At 46.5% G+C, this 20,362-nt stretch overlaps 1 protein-coding gene across 7 annotated transcripts in view; it reads right to left on the bottom strand.

Annotated features, from left to right (window-relative positions):
* LOC130544375 (dehydrogenase/reductase SDR family member on chromosome X) overlaps positions 1–20,362 on the bottom strand; it is a 207,432-nt gene that overhangs the window by 49,142 nt on the left and 137,928 nt on the right. For 2 of the 7 annotated variants that reach the window (XM_057315857.1, XM_057315871.1), the window contains exon 7: positions 17,463–17,921. In XM_057315857.1, coding sequence (XP_057171840.1) covers positions 17,718–17,921 — 204 coding nt within the window. In that variant the 3' untranslated portion in view covers positions 17,463–17,717. The other 5 variants (XR_008960608.1, XM_057315859.1, XM_057315863.1 and 2 more) reach the window with 5 other exon arrangements.

The following is a 20,362-nucleotide window of genomic DNA, read 5'->3' as shown; positions in this document are numbered from 1 at the left end:
CCCCAAACGTGGCTTGTCATGTCACCATCTGTCCCCGGAATCCAGATCCTCACCAGTCATTCCCCACTAGCTTGCATCAAGTGCCTCTGTGGGCAAGGCACGCCCAAGAGCCTGAAGGAGTTCACATGTGATCTTGGGTGACCCCATCACCACCCAATGTCCAGAGGCTCCAGCCAAGAGTTGTGGCCCTGGGGAGATCTGAAGGTGCACTCTGCTTGTTCACCAACGGATGTGCCTCTGTTCGGAACCTGCCTCCCAGCCTTCCTTGCTCTCATTAGCTCAGCTCCACCCACTGTCCCACCTTTTTTTCCTTTGTACTGAAAATACCCCCTTGTTGCCCTCAATTCCCACATGCTGGGGCTACTGGAGAGAGATCTTTCCAACCTGAGTCACGTCATTCTCCTGGACTTGATCTCCCAACACTCCAGTGACATGAGTCTCCTTTGCTTCAGGAATCACCAAACCAATAACTACCTCAGGGCCTTGTGCATCCTCATGGAGCACTCTGCCATCACAGATATATGTAGGACCCATGCCTTCCCATCAAGGAGCTCTTTGCTTAAATATCACCCCTTCTCTGACCCTCTATCAACTCTCTCCCCCTGCTTCTATGCCTTACCTGACTTCACATTTCTCTTGGTGCTCATCATTCTCTGTGTTTATGTTTATATCCATATGGAGATCCATTTCTGCATGTATTTATATCTATGTATGTATCTATCTATCCTTCCATTCATCCATCCTTCCATCATATCTATCATCTATCTATCCATCCATTGACACACCCACACTCCTATCCATCCACCCATCCATCTAGCCACCCACCCTTCTATCTTATCTATCTATGTATCTATCCATTCATTTTATCTATCTATCCACCCATCCATCATATCTATCTATCTATCTATCTATCTATCTATCTATCTATCTATCTATCTATCTATCTATTGACACACCCGCACACCTGTCCATCCACCCATCCAGCCACCCACCCTTCTATCTTATCTATGTATCTATCAATGTATCTATCTATCTATCTATCTATCTATCTATCTATCTATCTATCTATCTATCTATCTATTCATCCATCCATCCATCCATCCACTCATCCATTCACCATATCTATCTATCTATCTATCTATCTATCTATCTATCTATCTATTGACACACCCGCACACCTGTCCATCCACCCATCCAGCCACCCACCCTTCTATCTTATCTATGTATCTATCAATGTATCTATCAATGTATCTATCTATCTATCTATCTATCTATCTATCTATCTATCTATTCATCCATCCATCCATCTACCCACCTATCCATCCATCCACTCATCCATTTTATCTATCTATCTATCTATCTATCTATCTATCTATCTATCATACATCCATCCAATCTTCCTTCCTTCCTTCCTTCCTTCCTTCCTTCCTTCCTTCCTTCCTTCCTTCTTTCCATCCATCCATCCATCCATCCATCCATCCATCATATCTATCTATCTATCTATCTATCTATCTATCTATCTATCTATCTATCATACATCCATCCAATCTTCCTTCCTTCCTTCTTTCCATCCATCCATCCATCCATCCATCCATCCATCCATCCATCCATCATATCTATCTATCTATCTATCTATCTATCTATCTATCTATCTATCATCCATCCAATCTTCCTTCCTTCCTTCTTTCCATCCATCATATCTATCTATCTATCTATCTATCATCCATCCAATCTTCCTTCCTTCCTTCTTTCCATCCATTCATCCATCCATCCACTCATCCATCCATCCATCCATCCATCCATCCATCCATCCATCCATCATATCTATCTATCTATCTATCTATCTATCTATCTATCTATCTATCATCTATCTATCATCCATCCAATCTTCCTTCCTTCCTTCTTTCCATCCATCATATCTATCTATCTATCTATCTATCTATCTATCTATCTATCATCTATCTATCTATCAATCATCTATCTATGATAGTGGTTAAAAACTGGGAAAGATTGTGCCCCCAAGGGACACTAGGCAATGCCTGGAGACACTGTTGGTTGTCACAATGGGACAGGGGAGTGGAACTGGCAGTTGTGGGGTGCAGAGCAGAGACGCTGCTCATCGCCCTACATTGCACAGGATGCCCCACATCAGAGTCATCCCCCCAGATATCAGTAGTCTCCAAGCAAAGAAGCGCTGGTCTACCAGATGAAGGCATCTTAAGAGACTGAATCTTTGCTGCCAAAACAGAGGGCTGGGGACAGCCCCTCAAAAGCATGCACTCAGGTGCAGAGTAGTCCCTGAATCAGACTGTGTGTCTGAAAAGCTGCAGTCAGAATCGCCATGACCTCATAGTTGCTCGGGCTTCAGGGAAGGTGTTGTTTCCAGGCACGCAGGGCCATATTATGGCATCTGATTCAGGGGCGATTCCTGCAGGACCCTGACCTTTTAAAGAAATCCAGTATTTGAAAATTCATCTTGTAGACAGCGTCAGAATGTAAGATGTCTCTGCTCCCTGGCTTTGAGAGAGGAAGATCAGAGAGATGATTTGAGGCTCCGCCATCCCACCCAGGTTGTGCTTATATGAGAACCTCTATCCAGAATGTCAGGTGATGCACAGGGGGCGGTGGACAGGTGCTATCGATCCACAGGTGGACACCTGTACGGACAGCCGCCACATCTAAATTGTATCATTCTGCTTCATCTTTAAGAGAAGGCATTTCTTTTTTCTTGTTCTTTCTTTTTCTTTTCCTGCTGGCTTATTGTCCCTATTGGCCAATGCACGGACCCAGAGTGACTTGCAGAATTTCCGAGGGACAGAGTCCGAATCTCTGCTTGGGAAGCTGGAAGCATGGAGCATCACTTACTAATATGGTCTGCAGCACAGCCAGCGCCCCAGTTCTGACTGCATGCTCAGCATCTGTGCCCTTGGCTGGGGGCTAAGCCCCAGTGGAGTTGGGCACTTGGATGTCAGAAATGGTGTCTCTGTGAAAATAGCTAAATTAATGCCCAAAGGACTGGCAGAAGTCACAGTGTGGTGGGTATCAGACAGATGGGAGTCAGACACGTAGAAACCCAGGAGGTTGGAGCACGCACTGTGTGGAGAAGACAGTACCCTATAGCAAAGGAGACAAAACGGAGGAGAAGGATGGGTACAGAGACCCATTCTCGGCGACATCCCGCTTTGCAAGCCCCCATGACACCAAAGACCCTCTTAGGTATCTGTGTTGTGATTGATTTCAACTCCTTTCCCATCAAGGAAGAGCAAAACCTCACAAGGTTGGAAGGAATGCCCAGAATCAGGAAAGGTTTGCATTCTCTGCATGCACCTCAGTGATGAGCACGTATGAGTCCCTAGAAGATGAATCAGTCTCTTCTCACAGGTGTGGTCCTGCCATTCTGGAGGCCAGGAGTCTGAAAAATGGCTCTCATGGGGCTAAAATCAAGGCTCCGGCATGGCTGTGTCCTCCCGGGGGCCACAGGGGACAATCCTTTTTCCCACCTTTGTGCAGTTTCTAGAGCTGAGTTCTTCGTATTCCTCCGTTCCTGGTTCCTTCGTGCAAGACCAGCAGGCTAGTGTCATTAAACGTCTGTTTTTGACATCCTGTTGCCTTCTCTCTATCTGACCTTCCCACCTCCCTCTTCATGAGGACCATTATTCAGCTCACCATAAGCAGGAAAAAACATTTGCAGAGCAAGTGGTGTTGGTGGATTCTGGAGTAAAACGGGATCGTCCGTTAGGAAGCACCCCCCAGGACACACCCACTGTCTCCCTGTCCAGTCCTTGTATGGTTTATGGCATTAAGGTACGATTTTCAGCAACTTGAAGGCACGATTCTCCTACAAACATACCATGAGGCGTATCGATGATGTTTTTTTTAGATGAGGGTGCTTCACAAGCATTAAGGCATCAATAGAGGTTCTATGGAGGCTGGAGGGGTTGGTAGATACACGGTCAGGATGCTGGAATGTGATGCCAAAAAGCAGGTACAAAGCAAGTGAATGTCCTACAGGGCAAAACCCCCATAACTTTAGGGTCATCTCTTCTCTCCAGCAGGATTTAACTGATAAACTACCCATCATCTGCAAGTTCCCACATTAGTCGGTAAGAGTTGAGCCCTAATCTATAACCATAGATTCATACAAGGTTACAATTGCTGACGGTCAGGTGCCCCCAGATGGTTTCATTCAACAAATGCTCATGCAGGACACGGAAAAGGGGCATGGTATTTTTCTCTTGCCCATTTCCACAGGCTGCATGATTCTTATTGCCTCTGAGCATCCCATGTGCCATCTGGTTGCAGGAAAGAAGTAACAGATGCTACAAGTAGGTCCATATGCTTTCTGCACTGAAATGGTACAAATGACCTTTCTGGGTGTTGGACTGCAGTGGATAAGCCCTTCTCTTGTAGACGCTGGGTTTTTGGATACAGGCTATGATACAACTCTTGTTCAGGCCTTAAAATCAGGTGCACACAAATACAAGTCGAGTCTTAGAAGGGAAAGTAACAGGTGGCTTGGAGAATGTACAGTTCAAAGGTGGAAGAGAGAGAGAGCAGGGTCCAACCGAGGCCATGCCCCATGTACTGGGAGAAGCCAGGTGGATGCTGCCAGACCCCATCCTCCCACTCCCTGGAAAGACCATGCCTCTGCCAGCTTGAGAGGACCATGGACCCCACCTATACGTCACCAGACTTGCATGGGTCTTCCCTGCTAGGCAGGTGTCTCCTTCATAGAGAAGTGTAAGGAAGAGAGGACCATGCCTTTGCCACATCCCAGAAGGGAGTGGGACATGGGGGCTTCCCATGAGATGGGAAAGGTTCCCCAAATATGGAGTGTCCAGACACTGGCTGACCTGACTGCCACACGTGTTCACCTAGACAGTACCAGGTACACTGCGCAGGATTTCATAATGCACACGTGATTTTATTCCCAAGTAGGGGGAAAAATCTGGTAATGGTATCCAGGTAATGTTTTATTGAGAACAGGGTTCTTTCTTTTCTTTGTATTAGGTGAGAGAGAGAAAAAATAGTTACTCCCAGTTTAATATATATATTTACATCCCATAAAAGCAACCAATGTAAAGCAAACAAGTTAGTTGGATTTAAGTACATTTATCACGTTGTGCAACCAGTACACGTATCTGGTTCCAGAACATTCTCATTCCCTCAAAGGGAGAGCCCATTCCCGTGAGCAGTCGCACCCCATCCCCCTGACAACCACGGATTCACTTTCTGTTTCTATGGATTCGCCTATTCTGGGTGTTTCTTCTATAAATGGAATCATATGCTATGTGCTATTTTGTGTGTGGCTTCTGTCACTTATCACAATGTTGGTTTAGAATCTATATTAAAAAAATCACTGAAAAATGCTCATGATAAGCCCCTAGATTACACGAAAAGGTGCACATGAGCAGTACCAGGAGGCACCACGACACAGGGGATGGAACAACTGAACTAGAAGTACTCATCACACCCAGTGCTGGTGAGGACGTGCAGCAGCTGGAAGGCTCACGCATTCGTTGCTGGTGGGAATGCAAATGGCAGCATGTCTCTGGAAACCAGTTTGTCGGTGTCTTTGAGTGAAGTGTATACTTCCTGGGGGATCCAGCAATCCCACTGCTAGGTATTTACCCAAGAGCAGTAACAACGTATGTTCAAGGAAAACCTGGATGTGAATGTTGAGAGCAGCATTCTGCCTAACTCGCTCCAGAGGGGAAACAGCCCAGAGTGGGGAACGGATGAAGCACGGTGGGGCATGCATACAATGGGACACCACTCAGCCACAAAAGGGGAGGGACCACTGTTGTATGCACAACCCTGTCGGGAGTCAAACACACATCGCGGAGTAGAGAAAGACAATGTCAAAGGGCTAACTACTGCCTGGGGTCATTTATACCACGTTGTGGAAAAGGCAAACAGAAGGAGAGAAAACACAGCGGTGGTTGTCCGCAATTCTTGCTCGACAAAACGCCAGACTGTGAATTCAGGGGCAGGGGGAGAAGGGAATTGTCCGGGATGATGGAAAAGTTCTGAATCCTGCTGGGGGTAGTTACATGAATCTGAACATGTGTTAAGGCTCACAGGACTCTACTCCAAGACTTGGTGAATGTTGTACTGTGTGTAAATGTTTAGAAGATCTGCAGGTGTTCAAAAGTTTGAAAAGAGACTGACCATATGATCCCGCAATTCCATGACTGGGTATTTATCCAGAAGAAGTGAAAGCAGGGACTCACAGATATTTGCACACCTGTGTTCATAGCAGTATGATTCACAATGGCCAAGAAGTGGAAGCAATCCAAGTGTCCAGGGATGGATGGATGGATGGATGGATGGATGGATGGATGGATGTGTGGATGGAAGGATGGATGGATGGATGGATGGATGGATGGATGGAAGGATGGATGGATGGATGGATAGATGGATGGATGGTTGAGTGGATGGATGGATGGATGAATGATGGATAGATGGATGGATGGATAAACAGCATGTGGTCCATGCATAGAATGGGATACGACTCAGCCTTGAAGAAGAAGGACATTCTGACACCTGTTATGACGTGGATGGACCTTGAGGACATGGTGCTCAGTGACATAAACCAGATACAGAAGGACAAATCCTGTGTGATTCCACACATATGGGGTCCCTAGAGGAGTCCCATCCATAGAGACCAAGAGTAGATGGTGGGGCCAGGGCCTGGGGAGGGGGATGGGGAGTTAGTGTTTCATGGGGATAGAGCTTCAGTTTGGGGAGATGGAAAGTTCTGGAAACGGATGGTGGGGATGGTTGCACAACAGTGTGGATGTGCTTGATGCCTCTGAGCTGTGCACTAAAAAATGATTAAGACGGCAAATGCTGTGTGTATTTTACAACAATTTAAAATTAAAAACAATTTTTTTTTTGTTTGAAAACCCCTAGGTGAAAAAATGTCTTGCTCTAGACAGAGCACGCAAACGCACCCAGTGGGTTAGAACTGTGAGTGCTAGTTGCATTCATTTTTATGCCTTCCCTTTAAATTGGTTATTTGCTGTGGAATACATAATGGGACTGTATGATGTACTCGTCCACAGATGGGCACTGGGGCACGGGTGAAATGATCTGACTGCTGGGTGTGGCATCGGCCCTGAAAGCCCGCAGGAGGGACAAACAGCCAGTGTCCCTCGCCAAGCTGGGCCCAGAGCTCAGAACTGAGCTGAAAGCAGTCCCGGGAAAATGGGAAGGGAGGAAGGCCAGTGTGGAATTACCAGTTGGTGCTACAGACACTCTTGCCTTGATCTGCTTACATTACTAATCACGGTTCTTGGGTAGGTATCAGTGCTGCACAGATGTGGACGCTGCGTTAGAGAGGGGTACCTGGTCTGAGCGTACACGCTCTCAGGTGGGGCTGGGATGCACTCCCACCGGCCTCTCCCCAGCATCCCAGACCCTCAGCGCTCTGAGAGTGTCACCCCAGGACATCTCTTCTCTGAAAAATAAGCAGAAGTGCTCATGGGATTCTGTGGATCTCAGGGGCTGTTTTAAAAATTTATTTCTTCATTTTTGGCCTGGAACGAAGTCATAACTCACTTGGAATGTTAATGGGGTCTTCAGCTCTGCAACTGTAAAATCTAGTGCACACAGCTTGAAACGTCTGGAACTGCGTTGTATTTGGGGTGGCTCTGTGGTTAAGCAAAGGGAGCAATTCGCCCCCCAGGGGACACCTGCAGACTGTCACAATGAGGGGGCTGGCACTGGCCAGGGTGGAGACCAGGGATGCTGCTCCACACTTGACAGTGCCCAGGACTCCCCACATCAGAGAGTTATTCAGCCCCAGACGTTAATAGTACTAAGGTAGAGACACCTGTCTCAGCATAACAGATTCTGAATGTCTATCTGTCCATCTGTCTATCTATCCATTATCTATCTATCTATCTATCTATCTATCTATCTACCTATCTATCATCTATCTATCCATCATCTATCATCCATCATCTATGTATTATCTATCTATCTATCTATCTATCTATCTATCTATCTATCTATCATCTATCCATCCATCCATCCATCTATCCATCATCTATCATCAATCATCTATGTATTATCTATCTATCTATCTATCTATCTATCTATCTATCTATCTATTTTCTATCTATCTATCAATCATCATCATCTATCCATCCATTATCTATCTATCTATCTATCTATCTATCTATCTATCTATCCATCCATCCATCATCTATCTATCCATCCATCCTTCAATCTATGTATTCATCCATTCACCCATATATCCTTCTATCATCTATGTATCTATCCATCATATACCTATCCATCCACCATCTATCCATCCATTATCTATCTATCTATCTATCTATCTATCCACCCATCATCTATCATCCATCGTATGTATGTATGTATCTATCTATCTATCTATCTATCATCATCATCATCTATCCATCCATTCATCAAATCTATGTATCTATCTATTCATCCATCCATCCATTCATCCATCCATCAGGTATGGCAGTGGTTTGCAACCAGAGACAAGTTTTTACTCCCTGGGTGACACTTGTTGATGTCTGGGGACATTTTTGATTGTCACAATTGTGGGGGGCGGTGCTTCTGGCATCTGGTGCGTGGAGACCAACACCCTACAGTGCCCAGGATGCCCCACCCCAGAGAATAAACGAACGCAAAATACCAATCTTGTGCAGGTGGAGAATACCTGCTATACCTGGGCACACCCAATAATAACCTCCCACACAAATTATGCCTATATATGTGTGCCTGCGTCTAATTCACATATTACACAAATTTGTCTCATGGATACATCACAGCTTCACATATATATGCATTTGCATGTGAATATATGAATCAAATTTGTGAAAAACCCAAGGTCCGCCCATATGGCTGTGTTTCCTGGGTCTGTCCGGACCTCAGGCTGCTGATTTATAAACTGCTGATCCCACCCAATTTCTGCTCGGGCACATCCATATCCCACCAGTTATTTGTGCTGGCTGGCGAAGCTTTTGGTCGTTTACGTCGGGAAATTATTTTGTCTATGTAACTTCACCATGAGCTGTTTTTCCTAACAGCCAAGGCACATCCTGAAAGCAAATCCTGCACTTTCTTTCTTTTTTTTTTTTTTTTAAAGATTTTATTTATTTATTTGACAGAGATAGAGACAGCCAGCGAGAGAGGGAACAGAAGCAGGGGGAGTGGGAGAGGAAGAAGCAGGCTCCCAGCGAAGCATGGAGCTGGATGTGGGGCTCGATCCCATAACGCCGGGATCACGCCCTAAGCCGAAGGCAGACTCTTAACCCCTGTGCCACCCAGGCGCCCCAAATCCTGCACTTTCTGACAGCATCTTGAGTTGCGGTCATCATCTGGGACAGTTACGTAACTCCCTGCAGCCAGGGAAGGGCCGCATTTGGGTGGCGCCTCTCCTGTCCTTGATCCCTAGGGAACTGACCGACGTATTTCTCTCTGCGTTGGTGCTCATAAAAGCTTCCATGGAAAGAATTTCAAAGACGTGGAGAAAACGATGAAACCAAACTGGATTCGTTCGCTTCCACGTTGAATGAAGGCTGCTGGAACTCTTCGGTTCACGGGCTCCCCTTTTCTGCCAGAGGTAAGGAGCCAGCGTCTTCCAAGGAAGCAGGAGTTTTGTGAGAAGGCAGCATTAAAGCTGCTAGCCTTTGCCAGTGATGCCCGAGGGAAGGTCAAAGAGAAAGAAGCAAAGCTGCCTGCAGCCATTTATATTCAGACCAGGGAGGAGAGGCCAACCCAGGGGCTGAAGAGGGAGGGTCTGCTTTCAGCTCTCGGCGGTTCTGAGACTAGACTGCCCAGATATTACACTTTCTAAATCCACAAGGATGGAAAACATCAGAATAAGGAAGATATGTCTTTGAAGAGAGGAGGAGTGCTTTTCTCTCTGGGACCCTTGATTCTACATGCAAAGGAATGACTGGACATGTTGCAGGATTTTATATTTGAGAAGCGAGATGTGCCATCGCCGAGAGTGTCTTGAGAGCCGTGTTCAAAGCACCTGTTGTCCCAACGTCACGCGTGGAAAGAGCACATGTAACGGTCTGGTGGACAGAGGCTAAGGGAAGGGGGGTGCTGCAGAACACCTTTGCCCTCTGCTTTTATCCACATTAATGCGGGGATGGGATCACCTCATTTGCAGGTGTCACAGAGGGTAAATGAGGTGATGCTGGAATCTCCTGCAGTGACATGTTGGCTTCCTAGCTGCTAGCGGCGCCTCCCCTCTCATGAGCCAACCTTGTCTGAAATCCCTAATACCCCACACACATTATTTTTGACCAGACGGAGCCAAAAAACACATTACCTCGAGGCTTGTCGGATCTCTACGACAAGACGGACAACCAAACACCCACTGGGGGGCTGCTCCCTGCATCCATGTCAAGCTCTTTGTTTAAGCAGACGGGAGTTGGGCACAATCCTTATTCTGGGAGTTGGGCGTACTCCCTATTCTGGGAAAATCAGGACGATCGCGGCAGCTCCTGAGAATTGGTAATCATGCTATGCCAATCACCTCACCCATCTAGACGTCTCCAAAAGCATGGGCTTCTCACCCCATTGGAAATCACGGCTCAGAAGAGCTGCCCCGAAAGGGGTGATTCCTGAAGCATTCTCTGCATTTGGAGAAATGAAAAGTGGAGAGTCAGCAACACTCACGCTGGGGCATCGGGCAGTTTGGTGCAATTCAGAGCGATGCGTGTGGGCACCCAGTGTGGGCCCAAGAAGAAAAGCATAGTCTTGCTTTGAGGTGCTTTGCGCGCTCTTCATAGCAAATATTTTGATCTGAGATACAATTAACCATCTAAAATGTACACTCGGACGCATTTAGCACACTCACTGTGTTGTGCAACCACTGCCTCTATCTGGTTCCAGAACTTTCTCATCCCACAAAAAGGAGACCCTGTCCCCATTAGCAGTCAAGCTCCATCCCTCGCCCGAGCCCTCAGGAACCACTAACATCTCTAGGTCTATGGATTTCACTATTCTGGATATTTCATAGAAATGGCACCATACACCACGGGATCTTTTGTATCTGGCTTCTTTTAGTCATGGTGTTTTTGAGGCTGGTTCATGGTGTGTGTATGGGTGCGGCATTCCTTTTTCATGGTCAAATAATATTCTGTTGTAGGGATATATGCTAATGCATTTTTTAAAGTAGCCTTTGTGCCCAACCTAGGGCTCGAACTCACAACCCGGAGATCAAGAGTTGCATGGTTCTACGGACAGAGCCAGCTAGGCACTCTGCAAATGTATTTTTAATGTGCTCCCACTATCTAAAAATGAGATCATAGATACTTACACCTATGGACAAATGTAATAGTAGTCACATCATGTCCACATAATACAATTTACAATAAAGTGATAGGCATTTAAACATGTCAATGTTTGGAGATGATGAAGCAGTAAGATGCTTGCCTCGGCATGTTGGATCCCCAAGAAGGTGCCAGCGGCAAACAGAGGCTGCCCCAGGCCTGCTGCATTAGTAACTCAAATGCCACGAGCTGCCATCTGCATTTCTGCAAATGGTGAACAATGCAACCAAGGACAATCTTGTAGTTAATGCAGTGGCTGCTTGCCTGGAAAATTCAATGATTGCATTTATATGTCAACAGAATTAAGTTCTAGGCTCAGGTTCATGACACATGGGATATTCACCTGCATGGACATCTGGGCATGACATTGAGAAGTCATGGGGGTGGGGGGACACTGTACACTAAGTAGCCCTGTCCGGTGTATTGCAACACGTCTACCATGTTGGCCTGCCCCAGCTAAATGTGAATGGCAGCTTTTTGTTTTGTTTTGATTTGTTTTCGGTGTGCCCTTCTCTACCTTTCCATGAACCACGTGGAGAACAACCAGCGTTGAAGACCACTGGGCCATTAGGAAGGCAAGCCAATTCATCAGGTGCACGCGACTTGGACCCAACTCACAATGGCAGCATTACTCACATAGGCAAGATCTTCTGCAGCCTTCACTCCATTCTATTACCACCTCTTATGAGTGTGAGGACCATAAAAAGGACCCACTGAGGAGCACCCAGGTGGCTCAGTCCATTTGACTGACTCTTGATTTCAGCTCACGTCATGATCTCGGGGCCGTGAGATCGAGCGCAGTGTCACGCTCTACGCTCAGCGTGGAGTTTGCATGTCCCTCTCCTTCTGCTCCTCCCCCACACTCACTCTCTCTCTCTCTCTCAAATAAATAAGTAAATAAATAAAATCTTTAAAAAAAGACCCATTCAACATAATAGGACACTCTTTGCCCAAGTCATGGCCAATAGACATCTCAGAGTGTAAATTAAGTCAAAACATCGTGCCTTACACATTGAATATATACATTTTTGCTAAGTTATACCTCAATGAAGTTAGAAAAATAAAATGAATATTCTCGCCCTAAAAAAATGGTCCTTTTAGTTACCATGCTATGATTTTCTCTGAGATATTTTGAATGAAATCTCATTGAACCACACCTGACACCATGGTAGACCAGCTGTACCGCAGGGTCTTCGAAGGACAACATAAGTAGGTCTCGGATGAAACAGAGCAAGCAAAATTTTTAATGCATTGCTGGATCCATGACAGTAAAATTATTATTTTTAATTCTACCTATCTGGGACTTCTTCTTTTTTTTTTTTTAAAGTAGGCTCCATGCCCAGCATGGAGCCCAACACAGGGCTTGAACTCATGACCCTGAGATCCAGACCTGAGCTGAGATCAAGAGTCAGATGCTCCACTGACTGAGCCATCCAGGTGCCTCTCTATCTGGGAATTTTTAAGACACCATTTTGAGTAAACCACAGGCTCAAGAGGAAAACATGAAGACAAGGACAGCCGTGTATACCTATGAGATGTAGACCAAGCCAGAGGGAGAAATGAGTGACACAGGAGGCTTCAACTGGACATACGGAAATCAAGAACAAATGGCATCCATCAAATCAGAAAGTCATTAGTTGCGCATAACACCCGGTGCGCTAATGAATCATCGAACTTTACATCAGAAACCAGGGATGTACTGTATGGTGACTAACATAATATAATAAAAAAACATTAAAAAAAATCAGAGAGTCAGATGATATAGCCCAGAATGAAGGGAAGAAATTAGGCAACTGATATAACCACAAATGGTACATTAGCAATAAAGGCACACATTGGTAAAGCTCTATTCCTGAACCAGAGAACGTCCTTCCTTGAACGGAACCTCAGAGCCGGAGAACTCCCAAGCTCGTTACTAGGCACAGACGTTTGGCACACAGCCCCCTTCAGCGCACATGCTGGAAAGCAGGAGGGACTTAAGTCTGGGTTTATGTTTGTGCTTTTATGGCATTTGATAAAAAGCTATGGATCAAGGCCCATTGACTAGGATACTGGTATCCAGATGACAGAAAATACAACTCCAACTACAGCTGACCCTTGAACAACACAGTGTGAACTTCAAGGGTCCACTTGGACGCAGATTTTTTCCATAAATATAGCACAATCCTGTAAATGTATTTTCTCTTCCTATGACTTCCTTAATCACACTTTATTTTCTATAGCTTATGTTTATTGTAAGAACACAGTATATAATACATAGAACATACGAAATATTAATTGACTATGTTATTGGTCAGGCTTCTGGTCAACAGAGGCTCCTAGGAATTAAGTTTTTGGGGGAGTCAAAAGTTACATGTGGATTTTTGAGTGCATAGACGCTGGTCACCCCTAGCCTTGTGCTGTTCAAGGGTCAAATGTAATTTCTCCACTTAAATGACAAATTAAATCCAGAGCTTGCATGCAAAACCATAGGTGTCACATATTTATTCCTGAACATTCCTCAAGCAGAATGCATACATAGGTCTTGTCTCAGCAAACCTGGGTGCAGACGAGGTTGTACTAGCATCATCATTCAGTAGATGAAGCATCAGAAAGAAAGAGACCCAAAGGCTTAATGATGGTGCCCAGTGCAAGACTTCACATTTCCCAAAGCTCACATCCAATGGGAAATGGGCATGGCATGCCCTCCCTGACCCATAGACCAAACCAAGAAGCGTCCCCAATCCTGCCTCCCAACCCGTCCCACCTTGGAGGGAGCCCAGTGCGCCTTGTATGGTTGTATTTCCAAAAAGCCAAGACAAGAGGTGCCCATGCCACCTGTTCACGATACAGAAGCCTTCAACATCCAGTTGGCATCCAGAAGGAGCTTGTGTCCTACATGGACCAGCCTTTGCTGAGCTCATTCTTCCTTGTTAAAAGTCTCTGCTATCCTCTACAGTGAAATCCCCAGATTCCAGGGATCAGGACCTAATATCCATGGAGGCCATTATCAGCACACCACAGACCTCCAGCTCCTTTGGGACAAGACCTAGTTCTCACTCAACTTGAGTAAGCTTGTGTTTCCTCAGAGCCGGCCTTGGTAGAAATGAATGAATGAATGAATAGATGAATGAATGAAGTGGTCCCTCCCATTGCTGAACCCAAACAAAACTCACTGTTGCTACACTGAAGGAACAAAAGAACAGCTTTACTGAGAAGAGAAACACATGTGCCCATGGATGGAAAGTCATCACCCTGGTGTGGGTACAGAGACCCTCGCAGCTCCCCTAACATGACTGACAGGCTCAAACCCAGAATTCCCAGTGCCACCAAGCCACAAATTCAGCTTTACTCACCCAGAGATCCACACGATTTCTCCAGCTGCTGGGAAGTGTCTCTGAGCACCGAGGAATTTTACGATCACATGTTGAGGGTGCCTGCTAACTTCTCCAGAACGATGGGTTGTTGTTTCTGTCTCTCTCTCTCTCTCAACCAGGGAGGAACAGCAACATAAGGGCTGTCATGTAACAAGGAGGAACAATCTGAGGCCAGGGTCCTACAAGGTTCAAATTGCTCTTGGAACGCATCTTCGCAGCTTGGGGATTGTGGCATCTGTCAAATCCTGGCGTGCTTGTTTTCTCAGTGATGGAGGATGTCGGCTTGGCCCGGAGCCATCCTACCATGCCATCCTGAGCCTTTACTTGGAAAGTCCCTTTGTGATAACGATAACAGTCACTGGCATATGTTTACGACGGCCTCAAGCTGTAGTACGGTCTTTGGCTCCAAGGGTGGCGTCTTCCAGAATTCAAGATTCTGCTTTTTGGGGCAGAGTCCTGGCTGTTCAGAAAATCAGATGAGGCACATCTTGACCATGATTCTAGTTCTAAAGGACATCAGTCTGGGCTCTAGGGCTTTCGTAGGATCTGAGCAGTGTGACGAGGTGCCAGCACTCAGGGCTGGAAGTTGCAATCTGATTATGTCTGGCTCAGGTTGGGTATTGAACTCGGTTGAAAATTCCCATTAAATCATGCTCCATTCCAGAAGGAGAGCAGATTCTTAAATTGCTTCATGGTGCCATTGCATCCATCCTGGAACAACCACGAGGCAATCTATAAAGCATCTGTCCCTGAGTCCAGTGTGAACCCCACACTCAAAGAGCTGCTGGCTGTGATTCCAAAGCACGCATGTACCCAGAGATGACATCAGGTTTGGGTCCTCGGTGAGATTCTGTCAGTTGAGGGACTGGATCGTCAGGTGACCAGCGGTCACTGTTCTGAAAATTCAGAGTGCAGTCCAGCATCACACACACAATGTCCTTTCCATTGCATTTTCAAGTGGCTTGTCTGTCCATGTTGGAATTTGAGAATATCCTCAGAGAGAGGACTGAGCTTTCCTTGCCCGACTGGTGGCTGAGTAAGGGTGAACCCTGAAGTCAAAGATGGTGCCCGGTAAACTGTGGGAGATGTTCAGAACCATAAGGAACTGTAGGAGTTTCCTGTAACAAATTCCCATCAATCTGTTGGTGGCTTAAAAACCACAGCAATTCATCCTCCCCCAACTCTGAAGACCAGAAGTATGACATCCAGGTGGGGCAGGGCTGAGATCCAGGTGGGACACGGCTGCTGAGATCCAGGTGGGGCAGGGCTGTGCTCCCTCCAGAGGTTCCAGGGGAAAGTCCTTCCTGCCTCTTCCCACTTCTGGGGGCTCTAGGTGTCCCTGTGTTTGTGGTCGCGTCCCTCCTGCCTCTGTCTCCATGGTCACATGACCTCTTCCTATTTTATAATCAAATCTCCCTCTACCTGTTCTGATATGGAAACTTGTGATTACACTGAGTGTATCTAGATAAGCCAGGATGATCTCCTCATCCTAAGATCTTGATTCCATCGCAAAGATAATCTCTCCATGTAGAATCATATGCATAGGTTCTGGGGGGTGAGCATGTGAAGGTATCTTTTGGAGGGGGTCATAATTCAACTCCTAGAGACACCAACTGGGTACAACCCCAAAGACCTTCCACCTCTGTCCGACTGCCAGTGCAGGGACCACCCTTCATGTTCCTGGCAGACGAGCTGCCTGTGCCTACAGATATAGGAGGAACGAGAAGAAAACGTCCAGCTCAGGTGGGCTCTGATGAACTGTGAACAACACCCATGACTGGGCAACAACTATGTTTATGGCCACTTCAGTATCATGGTTTACGGAGAAACCGGGCCCTGCAGATGTCTCTAGGAAGGATGCCGAGAGAAATGTTAACTGACATTCTGAATGGGGAACAACCCAGGAGAAGGTCATGTGTGGCAATGTGATGGTGAGGGGGAAATCAGGGCCCATTCCTTTACCCCTTGCCCAAAACAAATAGTGAGTGAAGTCAGGAACACCTTTCCCTATCCCACAGGATGTCGTACGGAGTGATTACAGACCCTTCTCTTCATTCCAGTCCTATAGAACCGCATGGGGAGTGCCATCAGATCCCTCTCTCATCCCTGTCCTACAGAAACCCATGATGGTGTCGACCAGACCCCTCTCCTCTTCCCTGTCCTACAGAGCCCCATGGGGAGTGCCGACCAGACCCCTCTCTTGTGTCTGTCCTGCAGAAACCCATGGTGAGTGCTGTGCAGACCCTTCCCTCCTCCCTGTCCTACAGAACTCCATGGTGAGTGCCATCCAGACCCCTCTCCTCCTCCCTGTCCTACAGAACTCCATGGTGAGTGCTGACCAGACCCCTCGCGTCCTGTCCTAGAGAACCATACAGGGAATGCTGCCCAGGACGCTCTCCTCCCACCTGTTGTACAGGATCCCTGACACATCTGGTTATATTCCCATGACCCACAGGCTTGAGCTCATGAGAGCAGCTCTGAGGGCTACAGGTAGCACCCAGGACCAGGTCACTCTCAAAGTGTGGAGTAGAATATGGGTTGTCACCTGAGCCCTGACCCAACACACCGAGGAAGGCTCATGTCTCTCTGTTTCACGGACCCATGAGTCAAAGCTGGGTGTCTGGAACAATGGGTGAGTGCAAGAACAGAGCACACAGTGGACCCCAAACCCTCTACAGCCCCAATGGTTCATGCCCCCTTGCAAGTGCCTGCTTACCTGGCATGTGTCTCCCTAAACCTGGTCCCTGCCCTGTGCTAAACAAGGAAGACTGCACAATTGGGTTGGGCAGCATTTAATTGTTCATGGCACTTGTAGCAATCTGGCACACAATTTATGGCTCAGGACCACCTACTTGGGAATTACATTCAATGTTCCTTTTGGTCCTTGACTTCCTGCAAAGGCAGGACAGCAGACCGGAGACCTTTGGGGACATAGCCCTGAAGGCAGGCAGCTAGGAAAAATGCAGACACGGGGATCTGTCACAGACCTGTGTTTGGTGGACTGAAGGCAAGGTCTTCCCCCACGTGGCAGCTACCCCGAAAAGGTGTCCTGGGTCACATCAGTGATGCCGGTCATCTGGCAACTCCTGGCCCACAGTTCTCTTTGAAGATCTAGGTCATACGTGACCGCGAGAGACTTGGTCTCTTTCTCGTTATAAAGGTAGCGGCCACCAATTCCTTCCAGGTCTGGGGTGACTGCTGCGTAGACGGACGTCCAGGCTCCCTCATCTGGGGTCTGTGGGGAGAAGGAAGAAGGCCAGGGTGCATCAGCTTTCAGAGCAGAGTGCATGGGATTCTCAGGATCCCCACCGATGCTGTTGGCTAAGACACAGCACGCTTATCACCTGGGTCAGGACACTCCAGCAGAAAGCCACGTGGACAACCTAGCCGAGCTGATGGGTTAATCCATTTCCATAGGCAAAAATGCATATTAAAATCCTTTATGTGGACCGTCAAGTTCTGCAACTCCTGATGAACCCAAAATGCGTATTAACTGGCTCAGAGCGGATGAAGGCTGAGCCTCTGAGTTTAAGCAACACTAACTGGCAACTGGGTGAAACGTGACCACCTTGCAGAAAGGTTCCTGGCGTCGAGGCAGCACAGTGAGCTTCCCATGGGGATGGAAGCATTCCCAGGCTATGGTCACTGCTTAGGGGGGAAAGCAAGGTCCCACTAGAAGCTTGAAACACAGAGGAGACACGTGAGGACTGGAGAACTGGCTCTGGCGGAAGGCGGCGATGTGGGAACACGAGACACCCTGCATTTTGGGGTGGGAGCTGGCGTGGTCAGTGGGTTGGTGTGGTCAGTGGGTGCCGGCAAACCAGGAGGAGCTCAAGACATTGGAAATGGTGGGAACCAAAGCACCTCCATCCGGGGCTATGGTTCCAGATCCAGAAACCAGCAGGATTTCCCCTTCTCTTTTTATTGTCAGGATAAAGATTTTTTCAGGATCTTATCTTGTTTAATCAACTTGTGGAAATTGCTCAATCCGCTCCGTCCACTCTGGACCCTCCTATGTGCCTTTGTAAGTCTATACAGCTGACCCTGCACAACACAGACTTGAACTGCACGGGTCTGCTTAGATGAGGATTTTTTCGATAAATGTAGCACAGTCCCGTAAATGTGTTTTCTCTTCCTTAGGATTTTCTTAACCGCGTTTCCTTTCTCCAGCTTACCCCATTGTGCGAATCCAGTATATAACACATGCAATGTACAAAATATGGGTTAATCTACTGTTTATGGCATGAGTCAGGCTTCTAGGCAATGGTAGGTTATTAGTAGTGGAGCTTTGGAGAGTCAGAAGTGACACCTGGATTTTCAGCTGCGAGCTGTGTGCACACACACATGCTCCCATGCACACACATACATTCCCAGGCACACACACTTAAATGCACACAATAGTTCCATGCACACATGCACATTCACAATCATACATATAAACTCTCATGCACACATGTATTCACATGTACTCCCATGACACTCATATACTCACACGCACACATATACTCACACCCACATACATACATTCACATATATACATACATACTCTTGCACACTCATATACTCACATGGACACACATGTACTCACATCCATATACATACATACATTCACACATATACATATATACTCAGGCACACTCATAAACTCACATGCAGACGCATATACTCACACCCACATACATATACACATTCACATATATACATACATACTCTTGCACACTCATATACTCACATGGACACACATATACTCACACCCACATACATTCACATATATACATACATACTCTTGCACACTCACTCACATGCACACGCATATACTCACACCCATATACATACACACATTCACATATATACATACATACTCTTGCACACTCATATATACTCACATGCACACGCATATACTCACACCCATATGCATACATACATTCATATGTACATATATACTCAGGCGCACTCATACGTTCACATGCACACACATATACTCAGCATCCCATACATACATACTCACACGCACACACAGACACATACTCATGCACATGCATATGCTCTGTGGACACACACATGTACTCATATGCACACACATGGACGCACACATGCACTCTCACGTATCTGTACACACATTTACACATAGACACACGCACAGTCACCCAAGCTGGCCCTGAGCACCCGGCTGTCCTGACAGACAAAGAAAGAGCTGTTTCTTGGCTCTAATACATCTTGTGGAGAATTAATCACATCCACTTACACAACTATCATGTGCTTAAATACATGATAGATGCTACGTTTAAAAAAGCAACCGCTGATCGTTTGTAGACCATTTCAAAGCCTTGGGCTTATAATGAAGACGGAAATGAGACTTCATTTGTATTCTTTAATTCCTAAATGTTGTGACAGCTCACGAAATAGATGGTTTTATTCATTTATTTCTCATTACATCTCATATCACATCCTAATCATCACCCATCAGAGCTATTATAGGTCGTGCCCGCGTACAAGGGTGGGTGTCATGATAAATGTTGAGATACCCATGTGTGCGTATAAACATGCACATATACACATGCTCACACGCACCCACACTACTCGTCCACATGCATGCACATGTGCTCACAGACCCACATGCACACACACACGTGCTCACATGATAAACTATCAGCACAACGGGGGTGACCATACTGT

Source organism: Ursus arctos, chromosome Y (genome assembly GCF_023065955.2).
Source record: "Ursus arctos isolate Adak ecotype North America chromosome Y, UrsArc2.0, whole genome shotgun sequence".
Taxonomy (NCBI): Eukaryota; Metazoa; Chordata; class Mammalia; order Carnivora; family Ursidae; genus Ursus; species Ursus arctos.
The sequence above is the reverse complement of the archived record's forward strand: the minus strand, read 5'-3'. Positions and strand labels throughout refer to the sequence as shown.